General features: G+C 29.6%; 2 protein-coding genes across 3 annotated transcripts; one reads left to right on the top strand and one right to left on the bottom strand.

Annotated features, from left to right (window-relative positions):
* Positions 1–992: 992 nt before the first annotated feature.
* On the bottom strand, positions 993–4,953 carry LOC132951824 (lysosomal acid phosphatase-like). The gene is made up of 7 exons (XM_061023815.1): positions 4,659–4,953; positions 4,344–4,577; positions 4,165–4,275; positions 2,747–2,986; positions 1,931–2,113; positions 1,438–1,773; positions 993–1,348 (listed from the first exon to the last, which is right to left on the bottom strand). Exons 2-7 carry the CDS (start codon positions 4,527–4,529, stop codon positions 1,199–1,201), a joined length of 1,206 nt encoding a protein of 401 aa, XP_060879798.1. The 5' UTR covers positions 4,530–4,577; positions 4,659–4,953; the 3' UTR covers positions 993–1,198.
* An 8,594-nt stretch (positions 4,954–13,547) lies between these two features.
* LOC132952175 (luciferin sulfotransferase-like) lies at positions 13,548–19,834 on the top strand. Of its 2 annotated transcripts, XR_009665448.1 has the most exons (6): positions 13,548–13,692; positions 16,547–16,727; positions 17,794–17,914; positions 17,989–18,083; positions 18,184–19,043; positions 19,461–19,834. XR_009665448.1 is itself a non-coding variant. In XM_061024367.1 (5 exons), exons 1-5 carry the CDS (start codon positions 13,616–13,618, stop codon positions 18,481–18,483), a joined length of 774 nt encoding a protein of 257 aa, XP_060880350.1. In that variant the 5' UTR covers positions 13,548–13,615; the 3' UTR covers positions 18,484–19,834. The 2 variants fall into 2 exon arrangements, 1 of the variants encoding a protein (XP_060880350.1); XM_061024367.1 differs by having other exon boundaries at positions 18,184–19,834.
* The last annotated feature ends 1,281 nt before the right edge of the window (positions 19,835–21,115 follow it).

Here is a 21,115-nt window from a genome sequence, read left to right as displayed (position 1 = left end):
AACAACTTAATTAAACAATTTGCTGGAAAAAATGAAGAGGTACCCACCTACTTGTTTGAAATTATATAAAAATAGGTTAAAAATGTTCTGTTGTCATAAAAGGGTCAGTTTTAAAAATAAATTAAAAATCTGTTTAATATTCTAGGACAATAGAAGTCGTACTTTTTGCTGGACCATTACAAATCATTTTTACCATTTTTCTTTGCAACATGAGTATATTCATACAACCTATCTTTTCAGCGCCTATATTGGATTAAAAAATGTCCATTTATAAAAATTAACACCAGTTAACAGTTTAAGAAAAACAATTCCAACACAGTAACACATTGGTGACTGATGAGTGATGACTGTCAATAGACTACATTTCCCGTAGGTAATAAAAACTTACTCTATAATCTATATTATACCTACATTCTACATGTAATATTTTTTTGAAATAAAATGAAAGCATTACAAAATGTGTAAATTAATTAATGAAATAATATTGCATATTTCAATATTTTTTATCAGTTTAAAACGTTAAAAGTATACTTTTAATTTTTGTTTTCGTTTGTCCTATTTTTGTTTGTTATTGAGTTTTTTAATTTGTTCTTTTTTCCCTTATTATTATTTTTCTTTTTCTTTTTTTACCGATTACCGTATACACCTATTATGTTAAATAGATAACTCGGTGCACCTAATGTATATATAGATATGTCACATTATCACCCAATAGATTGGTAAATCGTAAATGTATGACACATTAAAACCTATTATTGTGACGTGCCCAGGGGAAGTACAACCATATGCACATCTAAGATCAATTTTTTTTTTTGGGGGGGGGGGGCTAGAATTTAATCAGCAGCAAAGACCCGCAGGAGCTTAATTAATAGTTTGTGAATCATACTATTATGGTTTAATTCTGTAATCCATTTAATATATAATTAATGAATAAATAGGTGATATTGTAATAATACCTACCACAAAGGACTAATACCAGCAATTTCAAAGAGTAAAGCTTACACAATCTACGTTCTATTCATTTGCAATACAGAAATACCTATAGGTACTTATAAATTATAATTCAAAGTAGCCGAAATAGCGAATAAAAATTATTAATTAAAGGTAATCAATTTACAATTATTAATGGACATAATATACGCAACTAACTTATATCTTAATGTATACAATATAAATTTAAATTGATATTAGTCAAATGTTATTTAAGCTGGCATTCTTTTTCCCAGTTTTTTGGTACATAATTTTCGGTTGATATTATGAAATCTTCTAATGTTGGTAAAAAACTAGTTTGGCCTGCCATTTCTAGAGATAGAATATCTGGAGTGTCGTAGGTTTTCGTGTACATTATCTAGAATAAAAATATATTTTGATTAGACAAGGTATCTACCTAGTATTTTTATAAATTATCGATAGATATCCATAAACATTTATTATTACTTTTACATAAAATTCTTCTTTGATTTTGTGTAGTTCAACAAAAGCTGCGGCTCCGTAACTAGGCTTAAAAAGATTTTTCATTCCCAATGTATGTAAAAAATCAATTAACGTCTGCTCATGACTAAAGAAAGCAAACATTTTTCTGTCAGGGTATAATCTTCCATCCATTTTGTCTCTCATCACTTTAACTATTTCTCCAATGAGTTTTCCGGACCTTAATTTTTTCATGAAATCCGTTTTTGAATAAGTAACCAACCATTCTAAGACAATATTTTCCATAAGACCCATATAATTTTTTACTTTTACCCATGATGGCAAAGTCAGATGATTTCTTTGCTATAAAATATAAATAAACGAAGAAATTATTTTATAATTTATATAGACATAGTTTATTATAATTGTCATTGGTATAAGACAAAATATACATAATAATAGTTATAGTGGTATAGTATGTGGTAGCTAATTAAAATTATTATCAAAAATAATAAATTACCTGTATAGTTAATGAATTGAATATATTTTCAACGTCTGAAAGATGTTTTATTTCTAAACCTGTGTGATTAGATATATAGTTGAAGAAAGTTTCATATTTAAATAACATTTGTTTTTCAGTTTCATTTTTTGCTTTTTCAAATTCTGCGTCATAAGCAGGGCAGGGCTTTGTAACTCTAAGCATCTAAATATTAAAAATACAAAATGGTTATTTGTCTTTGTCTATAGATAGGGGTAATATACGGTTTTAAAAAGCAGACACGTTATGCTATACAGATAATTGGTGTGATGTTTTTCATCCTAATATAGTTCATAAACAAATTATTAATAGCGATTCTCTAATTAAAGTTACAAAATATTATTATTTATATTATGCTTATATTTATTAATATTATGTATATACAGACATACAGTTAATGTATATGCTATATACTAGGTATGCTATAAGTTATAACTTATAACTTATTGTATTCAATGAGTTAAAATTTGAAAAATCAAAAATTGTTCAAAACAAAATACGTATACAAATATACAATATCATAAAATGATTATAGTTCTAACTTTCAATGTTTTTATAAAAATCAAAAATACTTAAGTTAACTACATGTTCATAAACATTTTACTTTTTAAAAAGTATTTTTGAACGAAATCCATCATAAGAAAAATATATTGAAGAAGTACCTACACATACTTTACAATTAATAAAGGTGTTATTGGAATTTTATTATAAAATATAATAGCAGGTTACTGTTATATCATCGTAAAACTAAAATATGTCTAATAACTTGGCTTAAGATAATATGAAATACACATTTACGTTGTCTTGATTTAGAGGTATCGAATGGATTGGTATAGGTATCCATTGTAAATCGTTGTTCCAAATTTGTTTGCCACTGGGCGGAAACGCTCCTGCTAAAAATGCCGACGCCGTCATTTGTGTACGATCAGTTTCTGTACTCTGTACCAAAATAAAGCTACTGTTGTAGGCGACTGGGAGAAATTTCGTGTATCGCTTTCGAAATCGTCTTCCAAATTCATAGGACTTTAATTTTCCTGCCTTTTTAAATTCAAAATTAAATATAATATATTAGATACAAGTTACAACTATATAATTGTATCACATGTTCTTCCTCTACACTACATGCACAAATAGCCAACATTTTTTGGTTGGACTGAATTGCGCAATAATTTGACAAAAAAATCCCAGTACCTACCTATATTGACTATACTATATTACTATATTCATCTTATAGTATTTAACACCTATATATAATTATTTAATTTTTGTATTTTTCCATTAATAATAATAATTAATTACTTTAGTTTTCTAATTTTCCGATAAAAAATATAAATTTTAGGTAGAATGGGTACTGGGTAATATACGGGTATACCTACCTACTTTATAAGGACCAAATTCTCCAACCACACTACCTCCTATTTGAACCTATGGCTGAATGGCTATCTATACTTGTTCGATATATTAAAACAATAGGCGGTATATCTATAGATGAGATTTTTGCTTCTAATTGGCCCAAGTGTTCAACTGCGAATTTTAATATAATATTATATTGAGCTATTTTTTAAATATATGTATATATAATTTAGGTAAACATTTTAATTTTGTATTATAATATAAACACCCCAATCGATTCTTATGATTGTTTAGTTTAGTTTGTAAGATTAGTAAGTAAATACAAATCTGAAACTATATTTGACTATTGTACTGCAGTATATAGGCTTAGGTAGGTATTGAAGTTTTGTGTACTTGTGTGTTTATATTATGTGATTATTGAAATTTGACATAGACATTTTTACAGTTTTTCTTTGTCAGTTGATGAACTCCAATTTTAAGCATCGCTCGGCAGTCAGATACCATTGCACATCTAATGTCATACTTTTAAAGTCTATGATAAATGGTTTGGGAACAATAATTCCAATATGGTTTATTTGGCTGGCAAAGAGAGACAAAGTTCTGAATTTGTCAGTGAATATACATATTCAAATAATACGAAGTCTCCAGGATATCCTTCACTAACTTCACATCTGCAGTATTTTAAGCAAATTGGTAAGACTTTAGCATATTGTCTGGCAATTACTTGCTAATTTAGCCATTTGGATTCTAGTATACGCAAATTCCTTACAAGTCTGTCCCCTATTTTCGTCCATCTATACATAATATGAGTATATGACTTATGTACTGATATAATATTATACTAACAAACATATATTTCTTACATTTGTCAACTGCCCAAGGCCATCTGGCCATGTCCCTTCGCTCGTAGGTGCATACATGTCATTAGGATAAGTTTCCCATTTCAATGGACTTCGATCTCCTTGTCTAAAAATCTACACGAATATTTTGATTTTGTATAAATGAAACATTTATTTCAATTATTGCTTTATGTCTTACTTACGGCTATAATGAGTTGTAAAGAATTTTTTTTCCGTGATTCCTCTCCTAGTATTAAATAATACACCACGAATACAGCGATAATCACTCCTGACAATAATATAGCCGCGAATGCTCCTCTTTTTTCATTTCTCAATTCTGATGCCTTTTTTGGAGAAATGTTATTTTGGTTGTTCTCATTTTGAGACATAATGACTAATAACGGTGTAGCAATTATACTAGTTGGCTTAACGCGTATCTATATATGGATTTTTAACTATATTATTATAAACCAAAATTTACTTATTGAAATATTGCAAACTATTTAATTAAAACTTACGAGTATTACGAGTGCCTAAATAGTTGAAAATATTAGTAGGCATATTGATACAGCCACACACCCATGCCCGATGGTCAATCACATAAACATTATAATTTATAATACAACCAAAATATTAATGCCATTAAAAATATATTGATTAATTAAATAACAGTAAAATGAATATAATTTATAACAAACGGAATTTCTTAAACTAGTAAGTACAGATAACCATACACACTATTAATTTGTACTTTGTTATACGCTGTCGGTAAGACCATAGTACAAAACGTAATAATCGTGCACATATTATGTGGCTATTTCCTAATCCTAACGTATACACTGATTAGATAAACTAAATCGTTTTATTGTTTGTCCTCTTTTCATTAGCACTTTGAATACGTGGAAAAAAACAAAACAATCTCAGTAGGTAATATAATAAGTAGGTACCTGTATAGTTGGTATAATATATTGTGTATTTATATTGCACCATACAACCTATCACTTATGTATGTTACGGGCAAAGTAGGAAATCTGGCATTGTTAACTGTGCACAATTCCCGAACATTTTGGGCTATGTAAGATTGATCATTTTAATACTCAATTTTTTCATACACTGGTCGGGCATTGTATGAGATTTCCCGGGAAAAGTGAATTAATTACTGCACGCATTTATGTCGAATGGTATTATTCTTAACAATAACACTACAAAACTATTTTTACATTTTTTATTCGTTTGATACCACGACTTACGAGTTACGAGATACCTATCTAATTATACACAATATAGGTACCTACGTGATGACGGCTGCCGATAATACGAACCGATCCGTACTTTCAACGACAAAGTGATCACGTCATAGTATATTGCGCATTTGCGCGAACATTATAATTGCAAACACTATTGTAGTATAATCTAGCGCCGACCTAGTTTAAAAACACTCGGGCAGACTAGGTAAAAAATACAATGCGCCACATACCCCTAAACAATTTCAAGCAGACCTGTGGGGGGTTTTCCCCCCACACCACTCTAAGATTAAATTTTTAGAATGTCTATAGATTTTATGTACACATAATTTTAATGAATTTTGTTACAATTTTAACTCCAAATGCTTATAAAAATAAACAGTGGTGGCGTGAACTTTTTTTCAATGACGCAGTAAAAAATTTTCAACAATTATTGTGAATAAAGTAATTTATATATATACGTGGAACCTTGTTTTAAATTTTCAATCCTTAGCTATAAAAGTTGAACATTTAATACATTTTTAACTACAAAATAGCCCAAGACTGAAATTGCCTTCCCGCACGAGCCACACATACTATTTTTTGTCACGCCTCTACGTTCATGGATCGCGCCATCACGGCAAAGGTAATTCAGGCTAGGATCCATGCAACGGACTATTCTATGAAAACAATATTTCATGAAAGAAACGATTTGGTTTTATTTATTTTAAGCGTAATGCATGAAGGTTATAATATGAATATAAGATGTAACCAAAAATTTATGATTTGTAAGGACCGTGGTATAGATTTCAGTATAAATAATAATTATTATATTAAAATAAAATAAGAATAAAAAACTGTAATCAAGGCAAAGGTAATGCATTATGCGGGGATCTATGCAACAACCAAATTATTATACGAAAACAAATTCATGAAAGAAATATTATTACAATATAGGCTGACCGGCAGATCGTCTTCACTCAAAATTAATTTCGGTGTACACTATCCAATGATATTATATCATTGAATTCAAGTGATAGAAATAAAAAGGGGGCGGCTAGATGAAAAAATGTACTATTATCAATCACTCCTAAATATAAATAAGCAATATAATATAATGTTTTAAGTATAGTATTGCTCATCTATATAACCTATAATTATTTTATTTAATAAATTGAAAATTAAGGTAAAATTTGAAATATTGTAAGTACCAGCTAAGGAATTTGACTTTGGGTGTGAGCAGAGGCGTGTTTAACGGAAAGATTTAAAAATATTTTATAGGTGGCATTCGTATATACAAATTTTTCATACATTTTTATTTTTTTCGTAGTAAATTAATTTTTCCATCAGCGATTAAAAATGTTATAAATTGAATGTTAAAGGATTTAAGTATTATATATAAAATGGGTAAGTATATTTTTAATAATCATAAAAGTTATACCTATGCATAGATCTAAATAAATTTGAATGATTACAATGCGTAAAAGTAGTCGAGACTCAATGGGCGAGGATATTACTGTGTGACTGTGTACAGCTATTCTAGTAGTAATATGTATCAACATTCAATATTATTAACTATATAAGAAGTTCTCCGGGTCCCGGTGCCAGTTTTTCAAATTTTCCACAATTCTATAAAATTTGAAAATTAAATTTTATATTTTAGTTGCCACCTCAATTATAAGACTTTTCCACTAATCTACTATCCGATACCTATTTATGGGGGGTTATAGGGTGTATTATATCGAAAAAAATGACTTTACGGGAATAACTCTCAAGCTTTGTAGATTTGTCGGATTTTGATGACTGTTTTTTCATCTGAAAGAAGAAGACTTTCTACAGCCCGCATTGATCTCTAATTTGGCACTTTATTTCATATAGCTGTATTAAAAAAATTATAAAAAAATGCTTTTTATCTTGTATTTTCTTAGACATATTATAAAGTTTGAAAATAAAATATTGAAAAACAGAGATCGATGCGGGCTGTTGAATATTTCCCTCTAGCAATTAAAAAAAAAATTATGAAATTCTTCAAGGCGGTATCGTTATTCCCGCAGAGTGTATTTTTGAAGACAAAATGGCATCGGCACCGGGTGCCTTAATAATATCATACATTCATATTATCTACGATAGGTAAGTATTGGCGTACCGCATTATTGTGAATACATTGTGAATTCAACTTCCATTCGTAGTGAAATATTAATTAATTTTTAAAAACTGTTTACAAAATATAACACTATATTATTATAATAGTTCTCAGTAGTTGGTAGACAGTTGGTTGTAAATGCTGTCGCACTACAAAGTACAAATCACATATTTACTTCATCACCATTTGGCAATTGTTGATAATATTACCTACAAACCATCAAATGTAATAGTATTTAATATTTCAAAATGATGTCTCCAAAAAGAGTAAAATTAGGTGGCACAAAAATGCAATATATGAAAAAAAAGTAAATGTCAAATAGTTAAAATTAGAAGTTAAAATGAAATTTCAAACTTTTTTCCGCCATCAGTGGTAACTACGGTAAGTAGGTACTTATACGAATAAAAGGCGGGTTCATAACTGCCCGTGTCGTGTCGTGTCGTGTAAGATACTTTTTTCTGATTGGCTTACCAAAATGTAGTTGTAAAAATATGATCGTGTCGACCAACACGATACCGCGAATACCGTGAAGTTGAATATATTCAACTTTTGATCGTGCTGGTCACAATGTTCACGATGTGGTAGTGCGATTTAATATTATCTATTATATTTTGATAAGAAAAAAATGTATAATAAATATTAAATATTACTAACTATAATTATAAAATTATTTAATAATTTTAAATTTATTAAATTATATTATAGGTACATTGAGTCAACACTCAACAATATGAGCTATGTAAAAGTAAGATATTGTATCTATCTACGTTTGTTTTGATTTATAGATTAAGACAACATCATGAACTAACAACTGTCATACTAAAGTTCAAATATATTAATAATATAATATATTAACTTTAACATACCATAACATACTATATGTAGTGCACTAATATACTACTAATAATTCATTGAATATTATTTATTTATGAACCCATAGGCATGTGCAGACTTCATTGGCAGAATATGCATATTAAAAATGTGTTCCTTCTTTCTAAGAAGCAACAAAAAAATTCACTTATAAAATTACAGTAATGTTAATGATAAATAACATTATTAATGTATCAATTTTTAAAAAAAAAAAGTATTCATATCCTGTGCACACAACTATGTATATACAAACTAAATATTAATACCTACGTATCTTATATTAAATCTAAATTGGTACAAAACTATAAAATATATTGGTAGGGAGCTAATGTAATCCGTAGGTACAGATAAACAGTAACTAAATAGTAAAATACTGTATTATAGACATTTCAAAATTGAATATGAAATGTAAAACTAAATTATATAATATTACCTAGACGAACAAAATTTATAAGAATCAATAAGATACATATATGAAACTATAAGGAACTTTCGCCTGTGAACTTCAATATTATATTCATACACACTGCGTTTATATTCTTCTTCAATGTAGTTTCGTTTCATTTTAAAATGTATTGTGTGTTTTAAAAAAAAACTCACAAATTAGATATTACAAATTAAATATGAAAAATACATCTATGAATTAACAACATTACTCAGCCACTGACAGTTAACAACAAAAAACAACTGATTAATATGTTAATATACTTACTTATTATGTTAATAGTGATTTTTAAATTAATATTTAATATAAATATATAAAATATTAGTTGACATAGACATATAAATTAATACGTCTATGGAAGTTGATTATTTTAAAAAAACCCTCAAGAAAATTTGATAACCATGGTACCATGATACCACGGTAGAATTTATGGTTACCAAGTTGCTATCGTCCTGATTTTTGAATTCACAATTCACACGACACGACACGACACGGGCAGTTGTGAACCCGCCTTAACTTATTATTAATTAGTTATACTATTTAGCTATGATACATACCCCGAACTACTATTAATTACCTACTATACTTTAAATACCACTCAAAATTAAATATTTCCAATTAATATAATATTATGTTCAGAGATTTCATGTAAATGAACCCTAAATCTGGGCTAACACTAATTAATGTGTCAGAAATAGACAACAGACTAAATAGCAAATGTAGTAGGTAAGTATATCAGTAAATTAGATGTGTACTCATACATAAAATAATATAATAACTGTACTTTTTATTAACACTCTTAATTCATATAACAATACATTTTTTTCATAATAAATTATTATTGTTTTTGATGAAATGTTTTTACTATTTATTTAGGTTGATTTTTACACAAGCTATGTTTTGAGCATTCAGCTTCTGAGTATAATAATTATATATGAATACTCGCATGTACGATGTACTGTTGTGCCTAAGTTAATAATTTAATTTTAATTACCTAATTATTGAAAAAAAATAAAATTATGAGTCCATCAAAAAACCTGATGTATTTGATGCAGAAAAAGACGATGAAGTATAATATTATTTAAGTATATATTTTTCTATATAATCGAGTTATGAGGCGGCAAATATGTGTGCCTCCGGTGGCATTACGCCTTAACGTGACAATGGGTGTGAAGGATTCAGCCTATCCGCAACCCGCACCTAATTTAATTCAAATTTAACCCTCCATTACACTATTACAGTGACCCATTTTTTTTCCTTACGCATTTTAAAACTATCGTGAACTTAAATTTTGATCTATCGAATGCACCAACAATATTCATTTTCCCACCACTAAATTGCATTGAGTATGTCAATAAAAAGCAAAATCTAAATATTTCATAATTTCCAAATTATTTTCTTTAAATTTATTTATCTGAATAATTATTAAATCTAAAATCAATTAAAATATATTTTTAAACGATTAATCTGCTGTTGACAATGGAACTAGACTAGACTGATGTGTTACCCTGTGGCGTGTTTTAAAAATTATTATACTACTTAGTAGGGAACCACCTATACACCACGGTCCACGGAAACAACCACCGACACAAAAAAAATTGGTCGGGCGACCAGCTGTACCCTGTGTTCGGCGCCACTGATTGCACATAGCCCATATTGTTATCAAACAAAAATAAAATGGCAGCAGAAGGGTACGGTCCATATCATAGTATATAATATCGTAGTATAGCCAGTATAGGTCGTCCCCTTACGCTGCCATTTTAATTCCTTAACGTGATAAAATAATATAGCTAGTGGGGGTACTATTTCAATAACCTATTGTATATTAAAGCCATGATTTAATCATAAGACCTCGTACCTATTCGAAATCAAAAGATTATATTGTCACGTCGTCTTGTAGTTCGTCATTACTTCTGTATTATTATGTAATAATAATCGGTGTAAAAGCAAAAAATATAGTCGACTTCGGACTTAGTAACTCAATGGTCTCAATGCAATCTCTCAGTGCCATAATAGCTGTGTATGTGTTATTAAATAAAGTTATATAATTCTATCTTACGTGCCTATAAGATTACTTTTAATAATAATTAATTAAATTAAAACAATTAAAATAACTATAATTTAATAATAAATAATGTTCATCTTGTTCACGTAAAAAAACCAGGGCTTTGCACCGGAATCATTTTTTTGGGTTTCGGGTGTTGAAAGAAAATTCTGGTGTTACGGGTTGATACACTTTTCTGGTTACAGTTAAATGCAAATTTATTCGGGTTAATTATGGTTAATTCGGGTGTTTAAAAAAACACATGTTGTATAATATCAATTAACATGAGATTTTCATTGCAAATTTCATACAGTAATCTGATTTTGTATTTAAATTAAACATAATGAAAATAATTAAAAAATTAAGAAATTAAATTAAATATTAATGCTTATTAGTTATTAGTTTATTACTTATTACTTATTACTTACTCAGTCCTTTTTATACAAAAGAAAGTTCTCGCTTATTACATATTTTAATTTTTAACTAAACATATTTTCGTTATATTTATTTTTGATTATGAATGTTAAACAACACAATTACTATTGTCTATTATTGAATATTGTGACATAAAATAAAACAATCATCTAGCTTAAGGTCTTTTTTAATTTTTAGTTAATTATTTTGGTGGTTACAAAAAAAAATTGAGTTATCCGTTACACACTTACATTACTATAATCTTATCTTCTTAGTCGCGTTAGTTGCAAAAAAAAATACAAATTGATATGCCACTTAATTTTCAATAATTCGGGTTTCCGGTAAACCCAAATGGAAATTCAGGTTTCGGGTTATTTCTGGTGTTCTTTTGGGTGTTAATTTTTTCAATCGGTTTTGTATATAGTATATACTATGTACGGTTTTTGGGTTATTCCATTTATTTGGGTTAATTCGGGTTTCGGGTTTCGAGTTACGTTCGGGTGCAAAGCCCTGCGTAAAACCACTTTTAGATAAAAATATAAATTCTTCAGTAGGAAGTACCATACTGGATAATAGATTTAAAAACTATTAAAAGGCAACTAATATTTGAAGCATCTCTTTCAAGTTTTTTTTATGACTTAAAATATATGCAGTAAAATATTTTATTTTATTTTTAATATATTCAATATTTAACCTACAGTGCCCAAATCTAAATGCCCGGGCAATGTTAACTTATTCCAACTTTGCCCTCGAAAAACGGGTACTGTGCACCAGTGGCGTGACGAAGGACTTTATTTGAGGCACGTGCCTAAGCTTTAAGGGTGGTGGGTATCCCGGAGACTAGGAGCATTTCAAATATAGTAAATAATTTATTAAGTACACACTAAGACAGTGAGACTGAGCCAATCATTCTCAGTTACCATTTACGTAAATAAGTAATTATTTATATATAAGTATTTATAATTACTAATATAAATTATTGTGCCTCATAAGTTAATGAAGTTCGCCACGCCACTGCTGTGCACAATGCCCAATTTCTTACTTTGCCCGTAACATGTATACTTTTAAGCAGTTTCTTTTTAATATCATTATTCATCACTTAGGTAATCATTATAATAACTAATAATAGTGTATACGCCTACTGGCAAGTCTCATCTATAATGATTACTGATTAATGGCAAGATGACCTGCAGCAGGTACTCTGGTAACTTGGGGATGAAATTTACCATTTATAAACAATATTATTGTTCAGTGTAATTAAAATATTAAATGAATAATATGAACTACCTATATGATTAGCAAAGAAAATCCCATACCATGTTTTCACGAGTTGCCAGCATATGTACATGTTATTTTTTAATGAGCTCTATAAAAACAGCATAGTCTTGGACATAGATATCAATTCGGTCAAAGTTTACGTATACCCGGGGGGAACGGCCCCATTAATAGCGTCCAAGATGATTGCCAACCAATGAGATTCGGAGAAAAACGAAAAATGTTTTTGTGTGTAGAATAGTGGGGGATGCGCTGCAAACCGGACGAAAACTGTTGTTTTCTAATCATACCTATTTATATGACTATTTATTTAGTCATGTTCGAACGACTTTGAGTATCTTATAATATATGTTTTAAAGTTGCTATATACGTCTTGCTATTAAACAATTTTCCGAGGAAAATCCAAAAATCACAAGCTTTATATAAAAAAAAGGCTTTCATAACGTACTCGAACATGGACAACGATACGTCATATTTTCGGAAAAAGGATCAAACAGGGCTCATAAAATCTAACGATGTCGTGTTACCTAACTTTTACTAGTTGGTACGTTGGTATTGATATATTGACTTAGGGCATAATATATTACATGCATTATTTTTAAACAATTATTTATGCAATACATTATAGTTCAGCCTACCAAATTAAGAAAGAACTAATAATAATATACCATAAGCTATCCTCGGATATAGATGATCATGTGTACGACGTCCTTCGCTCAGAATCCTTTTTCTAATTTTCTTATATAAATATATAATGATGTATTATCATATTTGAATCATTGGATTCAAATTGTGTTGGGTACATGCTTACACCCATTACTGTTACCAGCTAAACAATGACGATTGATGAGACAATGACGAAACGCTCATTTCAGATAACTTTATACACTTTTATTTTATTATTTATATAAGTATGTTTATTATTAATATAAAATATATTATTCACATTATCCGATCCCAAGAGAAAAAATATACCCTTAGTAGATCAAAATCAAAAAAAGTTTGGCCATAACTGATATATAGTATACTATATTGTTCCAGGAACTACATGGTGCAAGGAGATGACGTGGTGTGTAGCAAACGATTTGGACTTCGAAGGTGCCAAACAAAATTTACTTGAAAGAGTTCCACTTTTAGAGTAATTATTATTATATAAATATATAACATACATTTTAACTAAACCCGTAATTCTAAACTTTTTATCACTTCATTGTAAGTCTACTTTTATCATATTGGCGCTATTTAACCACACGGATGTGCAGTATAATTAGCTGGACCGTATTCCGGCAATGAATAGTACGGAGGAGTTTGTACAAAAGACCGTGTCTTTAAACGGTGTCGTAAGAAGCTGTTAGGTCGATAAGTACTGCTGCGGTTTTTAGGCAATTTCGGAAGCCTGCCTCAATATAGGTGGTCAGCGAGAGGACTTGATCGGAACAGCTTCGCCCAGATCACGTATTTACGAACCGTAACTGAATATTCGGCCAAACAGCTAATATTTGTACATCACTTAATGTGCTTGCGCGCAGCACAGATGTCAGTTAGATACGTTATCAATAGGGTTCGGATTTTTATGCCCAAAAAAACTATTAAATATTCCTAAAATATATGTTCTATTATATATGCCGATATGTTGTAAAAATTACTTAAATATGCTCTAAAAAAAGTTGTTATATGCATTTATAAAAAAAACATAATGTTGAAAAAATGTTTATTCAAAAAATGAGTGGTAAAATAAAATGTATAAAATATTAAATATTTAAAATGTAAGTTTATTGTGACGGCTATAGTAGATTTTCGATGGTTTTGATAGTCGATTTTGTCCTTTTAAAATTTTTAAATTTCATGCCATCTTTTTTAATTTAACTGACTTATCAAATTAAATTGAATTATATCGTAAAAATTTCGATCGAAAAAAATTTGAAGATAAACATTTTATTTATTTTCTGTAACAAAATTGAATACATTATTTATTTTAGATATGTATATTGATATAATTTATAAAATTAATAGAAAATATAAACAAGACTTTAACACGCGTTGGTCGACAAACTCGTTTTACACGGATCGCGGTACTAATACATTAAAACAATATAAAAACATTATATATCAATAAAATACGATTTATTTAATCGATTTTATGTTCCACTCACGCCATAATGATATCGTGTTACCTAACGATGAGCGATAGATTATTTAGACATAAGGACAAATTACGATAAATACAGTGTATATTTTGTAAGTGGACGTATAGGTTTTTAATTGCCGCGAACAATTAAGCAGCCATATCTAGCAATGCAAATCGTAAAAACAGATAAGATAAAAATTGTTCTCGTCCGCTATATCACGCTTACTTAACTTAGGGCGAACATGTACGGCGATTGAAAACCGCATCCATGCGCAAACTATATCCTATCATATAAATGTGTAATACTAAATATATTATTTTAGTTTAAAAAAAAATAAAAACAAAAATTTTACAAATAAACTCAAAAATATGCACTAAAAATCCAAAATGCTAAAATAATCATTACTTTTAAAAAATCTTCAAAATATGCAAAAATATGCAAAATAAAACTAGCATATTTTTAATCCCCAGTACCTATGTGAAACAGATTTTTATCTTACTAAAGATACTTAAGCTATCTTTTGGACTCGCCAAAAAAATATGCAAAATGCTACAACATCCTAACCGTAGTTATCATAATTGTATTTATAAAATAGTTGAAATTAGACTTTGTGTACATTTTACAAAGTAGTTATTATATAGTTAATAATTTTTTGACAAGAAATCAGCCAAAGTTTTAATCAAATTCTATTTCATGGTAATTTTAGGATAAGTTTTATACACAATTCAGTTTGTTTTGGTTTGTGTAGAAAAATGTTGAACCCAATTGTTACATAGCCGACTAAATGTATTATTTTCTTCAAGAGTAAATTTTTCATGAATTAAATAACACTGATACTAATTACTTTAAAAAAGACATCAAAATTAAAATTAACTGTTTAAGACATCTGGACACAACTCACAATGAACAGAATACAGAACAAGAAAACTTAAATTTCGATTATTTGTAAATTATGATTACAAATTGTCAGTGTTCCGTGAGCAATGAGCATGCGCATTGAGTGATGTACATTCTCGTTTGGCCGAATTCAGTTACGGTTCGTAAATACGCGCCCCGGTCTGAAGCCGGCTGTTCCACCAGCTGTTCCCATTTTTAGTATAATTGGACTGATTCGATTATAGATTAATCTCTCCAGAACTGTATAGCACACGCTGAGACGATAGTTTTCTGGACGATCTTTTGATTTCCCAGGTTTTACGATGGCAATTATTTTAGATTTTCTAAATTCTGGAGGCAGTGTGCCGGATTGTTGAATATCGGTGTAAAATTTAGATAGCCATTTGGTGTTAGGGCCACAGTTTAACAGAATCTCGGAGTGCATTCCATCTAGCCAGGCAGCCTTTCCGGGTTTAAAATCCTTTAGAGCTGTGGCGATTTCCGCTTCTGAATAAGGGACAGAAAGTTCATGGGTTTGGGTGCATTCTTTTTTAGGGTCTCTAAAGCGTTCCTTATCTGTGTTGTGTGATTCTTGTTCGAAGGCATTCTTGATACATTTACTATGTGGTTAGCAACTTGGTTAGGCGAGATTGACGTCATCTAAGTTATTTCTGCACTAGACGAAGTACCTACGAGTGACAGACGTGACACTATATAGTGTACGACGCGCATTTATCCGTATATACTCAGATACTATATCCAGTGAGGGGGCGCAATTCTACGCATCCAGATGATAGTGCATGAGTGATGAGTCCCACCGTATAAGGTCGCTTATGCTGGTCATGCGGACGGTGATTTGTTTTGGTCACCGTGGCCTATATAGTTGCGCTTTACATGTTTATAGCAGCACGGACAGAATATAATATAAAGACGTATACCTAATGTTATTATATATTTTATCTACTAATCTTGTTGATTTGATTATAGAATGTATTCATATCAAGACTTTGAAAAAGCTATACAAGATAACCCAGACCTAGAAATACCGAGGTATATGTCCAATTCCGTAGAATATATAAATGAATTGAAATCTCCAAGATATATCAAGACTCATCTACCTTACCAACTTCTGCCAAAAAAACTTAGGGATAAATCTACCAAGGCTAAAGTATGACCCATTTGTATAGTATTTACTATATTACATTACATAATATTATTATGGGGATAGTTTTTTTTACAACTGTTGCATTCAAAATTCTAGTAATGCACTGACATTATATATAATATTATGATAATATTACATACATAGGTTGCATGAACTAAGATAGTTAGTATCTATCTTAGTTCGTGATTGGTAGGGAATACGGGTGAATGTAAGTTCCCCCACGAAAAAAATACACCGAATATACAAACTTCCTTCCCACTTTATTCAGACTTAGAACTGACAACTTAAACGTAGTTGGTGTGCTTAAAATTTGTTTGTTTTTGTGTTGCATAAAAAAAGTCCAATTAATTTTTATTTAAATCTAATCCAAATATATAATACAAATTAATAATATAATATGTAGGTATGGTCCATATATTATTTGTATAGGTATAAAATAATAATAGTTATAATAATTATAATAATAGCAATAGAAAAAATTAAATTTTATTTGGCTTATTGCGAAAGCTCGAACACTTCACAGTCATACTGTGTAATTATTTTTAAGTTATAATCTGATATTTTGTTATTGATATAGTTCCCCCTAGTATTTGGGCTAGTGCTAGTTATTCTGATACAAGTCTTACTACAAACGCTTGCGAAAGTACAAATAATATGTGGACTATACTTACACATTATATTATTTTTAATTTGTATTATATATTTGGATCAACTACGTTTAAGTTGTCAGTCCTAAGTCTGAATAAATTTTCGTGTGGGAACTTACGTACTGGTGTAATTTTTTTCCGTGAGGGAACTTACATATGTACGATGTATCTGCTTGCCTGCTATGTTTCATGTGGGAACTTGCTAAACCCCGGTAATAATAGGTATCTGGTATATATACATATATATATGTATCAAATTATTATTTTAGATTCTAATCAAAGTGATTCTGCGACGAATTCATTAATTATACAAGTTTACAAAGATATGTGTTTTTCTTTGTGTCTGATGGCACTTTTAGAACACTAAAATTATTCAATCTTCGACTTACATTACATTAAAATATTATAATATAAACTTTCAGATCATATACATGGCAAGAAATCCAAAAGACACTTGCCTTTCATTTTTCCACTTTGCAACCCTCCTTAGTTCATATGAAGAAAATTTTGAAAAATTTTGTGAACTATTTGTCTCCGATTACCGTAAGTACCTACCTACATTTGTAATACAAAAAAAAATAAAAGTCACATACACTTTAAGAACTTGGATAGTGCAGTCTGTTACAGTCCGTTTTTTGACCATATTCTTGGCTTCTGGGACCGAAGAGATGATCCACAAATACTATTCTTGAAGTATGAAGACATGAAAAAGGTAATCGATCAATGCGTGTTATTATGATCTGTTAATACCTAATATATAGATATAAATACATATATCACTTTTTAATAACATTTTTATTTTATTTGGATAGGACCTACATTCGGTACTTCGACAAACCGCTCAATTTTTAGGCAAACATATGCTTGACGATCAACTGTTGGCTTTAGAAGACCACTTAAGTTTTAAAAGCATGAAGAAGAATAAAGCTGTCAGTGGCGAACCATTTATTGGTATAACCATAAGATTATTTAGTGGATCAAGAGGCAAAGGAAATATTATAAGAAGTGGTACTGTCGGTGAGGGTAAAACAAAAATGACACCCGAGCTTCTGAAAATTTTTGACGAATGGGAAAATAAGTGTTTAGAAAAAAGCGGATTAAAGTTTTTATGAATTTAATTATGTAGGTAGTAACCAAGTAGTTGTGTTTGTGTAGGTACCTATAGGTATATAAAAAAAATAGTAAATACATACGAGGTACATCTGTTATTGTATTCTACCTTAGACAATAATCAAATTGTAAACTATAATATATTTTAGTATTAATGTAGAAATATAATTTATCGAATGAGTAAAATATTAGTTCATCAGTCAATGAAGCTAAAATGTGTTGGAGCGACAAATATTTATGCATACAAATTAAACCCATATTTCCTTTCCTTAAATTATTGAGAACCTCTCACAGTGAATTTAAAAACAAGTCCATAATATGACCATATCGATATCGCTATATGCCTATATCATTTACCACCAGTCGAAATTATAAAGTGAGAGTCTAATGTGGTCTGAGACTATGTGCTCGCAAATTATTTAGATTAGATGATAAGAGAAATAAAAAACCCGAAATATAAAATTGTCGACCTTTTTCACGTCCTGTTGGCTATTACATATTATATTATTACAATATAATGTGACATTGCACACCGCCAAGCAAGACTCGATTTATTGTTCAGGTATAATATCTTTAATCATTAAAATATTAAAATATATACTTAATAAATATTATCATCTATAGTTTGGCCATATTATACGTATACCCTGTTCCAAAATAGAAGGCACCAGGCTTACGTAAGAAAACCGGTTTTTCCCGTGGCTGCCTGGTTTATTCTAGTTTGAGACAGAGTATTTTATAGCCTATATAGGTACCCGCTACTATTGTTATTACGCAACTGGGAGCTAAAGATTCGTTCGCAATCGTTATTTTCTGTACAGCGTGATAATAATTACTAGTATATAGTCGACATCGAGTATAGAAGTATTTAAGTGTATATTAAAATTTAATAGATACTTAAAAATTGTATTAACTATTTTGTTGGGATGCGTACAATTGTTTTTTAAATCTAAAATGCATCTTATTAACTTTTATTTAGGATAGATGATCCTACTATAGAAATGTTGGATTGTTTATAGAAACTGAAAATGTTAGTGACAAGTAAATCGTTCAATCTTCAATTATGTAACGAAATATGTGCTATAATTATACCTACAATGGAAAATTGAAGTGTCACCAACGCTGGACGCTGCTACTAACATAATACGTACCTGCCATAAGCTTAATGAACCACAGGGGAGCAACTCATTAAAACTACTCATTCACCCATTTGAAAATGTTAATAATAATATTATATTTAACTTGAAAAATTTATTTTACCTACATGTTTTTTAAAATTATTAATTACACTTTGGAAGTTAATTAACTAAGTTAATATTATTAACTATTATTATTAAAATGAATCTTATAGTATCGAGGGACTCAATATATTATTATAATAAAACTAAAATCAAAATCAAAAGATACATGCATTTTTCTTTCTCTTCCTCTTCTTTGTTCGTCAGAATCACATCCACCATTTTGTATAGAAAATCCTGAATGGCTCTTCACTCATCAGCTCCCATCAATATTGAAGCCCTGTTTTCCTGGTTTGCTGACAGATCCCCAAAAATCTGGCCACATGACGAACAGGATATCCAGAACATCAGGAAACGCTGGCTGACGACCCAGAAGGTCGTTTAGGTCTATTTTGAATCTGTAAGGGAAATTGAAATGGGTGTGTTCCGCTGTATCATAGCTCTATTCTCCGCACAGAGCCAGTGCATGTAGCGTCCAATGCGGTGAATGTAGTGCTGAAAAAAGTGGGTAAGTGGATGTCGCCCTGCTGTACAGTAGGTTACAAGTGACTATAGACTATAGTGAGTATGGTGTAACGGATGGTGTTAAATTTGAATTCAATGATATAATATCATTGAATAAGAAAAACGATTCTGAGCGAAAACGGTCAGTCAGCCTATGATATTACTAATTACTAAGTATATTTTATGATATTATTGTGAATAAAGTAATTTATATATTATCCTATTTACGTGAAACCTTGTTTTAAATTTTGTCAAAATTCGAACTTTAAATGCTTATAAAAAAATATTGTGCCTATGTATTTTTAATATTTTGCTATTGTAACAATATATTAGAAGCCTTGCATTACATTTTCACGCTTTTTTACCCAACAAATAAAATTTTATTGATATTTATGGAAAAAAAAACTAAAAAATTTGAAAACTGACAATGTCCGTAAACAGCCCAAATCGAGTCAAAATATTTTTAAAATTTTATGGTGTATAGAAAATGCTAATATAAACATTCAGTTAAGTATTTACAATTATTCGTTTTTGAATAACAATAAAATAACAAAACCACTACATGAGAAATCGATTGAATATTGTCCAATATTGTAAAAATATGAATTTCAAACGCTCATAAAAATTTAATTTGATTTGCTTGTAGACATTTTTTTAAAGGTAAAGGTAGACAAACTTATAAGTAATCTTGTATTACATTTCCCTTATTTCCTTAATTTTTTATTTGTTGTGTCTGTCAATCTGTCATCACTTTTTAGGACAGTAAAAATGAGCGAACAATGACCATGAGCGAAAAGCATGGACTGAGATCAGATCTTAGTCCGTGGTGAAAAGTCATAACGTAATGACGTCCATATTATACGTCTATGGTGACGTCACGGTTGTAATCTGA

Source organism: Metopolophium dirhodum, chromosome 9 (genome assembly GCF_019925205.1).
Source record: "Metopolophium dirhodum isolate CAU chromosome 9, ASM1992520v1, whole genome shotgun sequence".
NCBI lineage: Eukaryota > Metazoa > Arthropoda > Insecta > Hemiptera > Aphididae > Metopolophium > Metopolophium dirhodum.
The sequence above is the reverse complement of the archived record's forward strand: the minus strand, read 5'-3'. Positions and strand labels throughout refer to the sequence as shown.